The sequence below is a fragment of the Fulmarus glacialis genome, unplaced genomic scaffold (assembly GCF_000690835.1).
Source record: "Fulmarus glacialis isolate BGI_N327 unplaced genomic scaffold, ASM69083v1 scaffold20391, whole genome shotgun sequence".
NCBI lineage: Eukaryota > Metazoa > Chordata > Aves > Procellariiformes > Procellariidae > Fulmarus > Fulmarus glacialis.
Window position 1 is genome coordinate 624 of NW_009191132.1, and position 2,567 is coordinate 3,190.

A 2,567-nucleotide genomic window follows, 5' to 3' on the forward strand; every position below is an offset into this window, starting at 1 on the left:
AAAGTCAGGTTGGATGGGGCTTTGAACAACATTATCTAGTTAAAGATGTCCCTTCCCATTGCTGAGGGTTGGAACTAGATGATCTTTAAAGGTGCTCACCACCCTGCAAACAGCACACCCACCCTAGACAGCCTCAGACTACAAAGTTATCTGCAAAGACTTTTATTAACTTCAAAGGATTAAAAAGTGGCCAAAACCCCCAGCGCAGGGTGGGTGTGCCACAAACAAGGCACCTGAGTTTCAATAAATAAACAACTTCCCAGAAGAACGGCACACATAAGTGCTGCACCCCCACCCTTCATGGCCTTCCCCCACCTCAGGGGGTTCAGACACCCCTCAATGGGGCACTGGCAGTGGTCCAGGGCCGGACCTTGGCTCAGAGGCGGACAAGGAAGGCCAGGTCAAGGGCATCAGGGATGCGGAGCTCATCCAGGTGCAGGGGGGAGGCAGTGAAGGGCAGATGCACAGGGAAGAGGTGGCTGGTGTCCACCAAGAGCTGGCTGGATCCCCCTCCATACTGGTCCTGCAGCTGCTTCTGTGGGGACACAGTGCTCAGATCCAGGGCTGCCCCAGTAAGGGGGCCCATGCGAACAGTCTCCCCAGGACTGGACCACAGGTCCTGCTTACCTCAACATTGCTGATGAAGCTGGGGCTGATGCGCTCCTCCAGCCCGACAGCCGGGGTGTAAGCCCGGAGGATCTTCACAACCTGGAGGAGACGGTGGGGACCATGAACAGGGAAGGGCTGGGCACATCCAGACACTTCTGGGTATGGTGCAGTCCCCACCCCAGTGCATCCCTGGTGCACCCAGGGTGGCCAAGGAGCCCCAGGATAGGATGAGTGCCCAGCAGCCAGTGAGCCCCAACCCCCCCAGTACCTGCTGGGGTGACAGCACCGTGCACAGGCTGCAGAGAGCTCCAGCGTCCTCCTCTGTCACCTTCTTCACCTGCAGCAGCTGGGCAGCCTGGACCAGGGGCTCCAGCACCTCGTGGGCCCCACTCTGCTGCAGCCCCTCTGCCCGCAGCCACTGCTCCAGCTGGCTGATGTTGTACCTGCCAGGGAGACCAGGTCAGGGGGAGGCACGGGCCATGCCCCAGCTCCCCCAGGTAGCCCTGTCCCGCACGGGCACTGACCTGAGCTGGATGCCGCGGCTCCAGGAGCACGTGTCCTTTCTCAGCAGCAGGTAGTTGAGCGTGGTGCCGCTGACAAGGAAGAGGAGCTGGCGCAGGGCCTGGTGCCCAACACTGGGGGCCAGCCCATGGCGGTCCAGCGCTGCACGGAAGGAGCCCAGCTGCTGCAGCAGCTCAGGCAGGGTGTGGGCAGGGGCTGCCGAGGACCGGCGGTGGCCAGGAGGGCAGGAGGAGGACAAGCCCTGTATGGGCTCACTCTCCAGCATTGCGGCAACTAAAGGATAGAAAAGGCTCATCGTAACGGGGCAGAGACCCTGCGTTGTGCCTCAAGCAGCCAGTACACTGCTCCTTGGCTCTGTGTCCCAGTTGGGGATGCAGGGGCCGATGACACCTCCAGGATAGCTGGTCCAGGCTAGCCCAGGGGCTGGCCCTGCTCCATGAGGCTGCAAAGCAGGGCATGGGGGGAACAGATCTCCCCATGGATGCAGCCCAAGGTCCCCAGGGTGCTAAGCCCACTTTAGCTCCCCAGCCACCTTCTCCAAGCCAGGGTGCTTGAGGAGCAGATGGTCCCTCATAGAAGGGGGCCCCCAGTTCCGAGCCTACCTTCCCCCTCTGGGTACAGCCCCTGTAAGAGAGCAGGCAGTTCACGCAGCTGAGCGCAGCACTCCCTCCCTGAACCAGTATCCCCTGAGTGCCCTGCAAGCCCCCCAAGCCCAGGCCATACCAATCATGGGCTTGAGGCGCTTCTCGGCTGTGCGGATGAGCTGCTGGTAGAGCTGGACAGCCAGGGCACCCAGGCTGCGGCAGGAGCTCTGGGGGTCCACGTTCTGCAGGCGATGCTCATTCTGCCGCGCCGTGTTCCCCTGCCAGTAGTTCTGTGGGCACAGGCTGGGTCAGAGCCAGCAGTACCAGGGGACACAGCTGGGTCCCCAGGCAAGTGTGGAGCAGTGTCAGCCCAGCACATCCCTGCCTACCTGGGTTGGGGGCAAAGAGCCCCAGGTGGGGACAAACCCGTCCCCACTAAGCTCCCACCCTTGCCAGGGAGGTGGCAGACCCCCTGCAGCCCAGCCCTACCTCATCCTGGCTGTACTGGAAAAAAAATAAGGAGCCGGCAGTTGTTGGCAAGCCAGAGTGCCACCATGTCAAAGTCATCACCGTGCTTCTGCAGGAGGGAACAGAGAGCACCGGGGTCAGCGGGGCTCTGGCAGGGACAGCAGCAAGCCTTCACGCCCCACAGTAGCTCCATGAGCCACACAGAGCTAGTTGCAGGCTGATGAGGGCTGCGGGGGTGTAGAACTGTCGGACCCTCCCACAGGAGCCCTGCAGCACCCAGGGGCACCCCTCACCCCAGGAGATGCTCAGGCTGGACACTGCAGTCAGGCACACACTGTGCCCCAGTGCCACCCCTGCCTTGGCCAGTGAAGCGCCTGCTCCTCA

At 62.1% G+C, this 2,567-nt stretch overlaps 1 protein-coding gene across 1 annotated transcript in view; it reads right to left on the reverse strand.

Annotated features, from left to right (window-relative positions):
- Positions 1–376: 376 nt before the first annotated feature.
- Positions 377–2,567, reverse strand: part of LOC104083181 (unconventional myosin-Vb-like) — a gene marked incomplete at its 5' end in the record, with an annotated part of 13,513 nt that continues 11,322 nt past the window's right edge. The window contains 6 exon segments of the mRNA XM_009586581.1: positions 377–535; positions 628–708; positions 878–1,052; positions 1,134–1,404; positions 1,855–2,005; positions 2,205–2,292. Coding sequence (XP_009584876.1) covers positions 377–535; positions 628–708; positions 878–1,052; positions 1,134–1,404; positions 1,855–2,005; positions 2,205–2,292 — 925 coding nt within the window.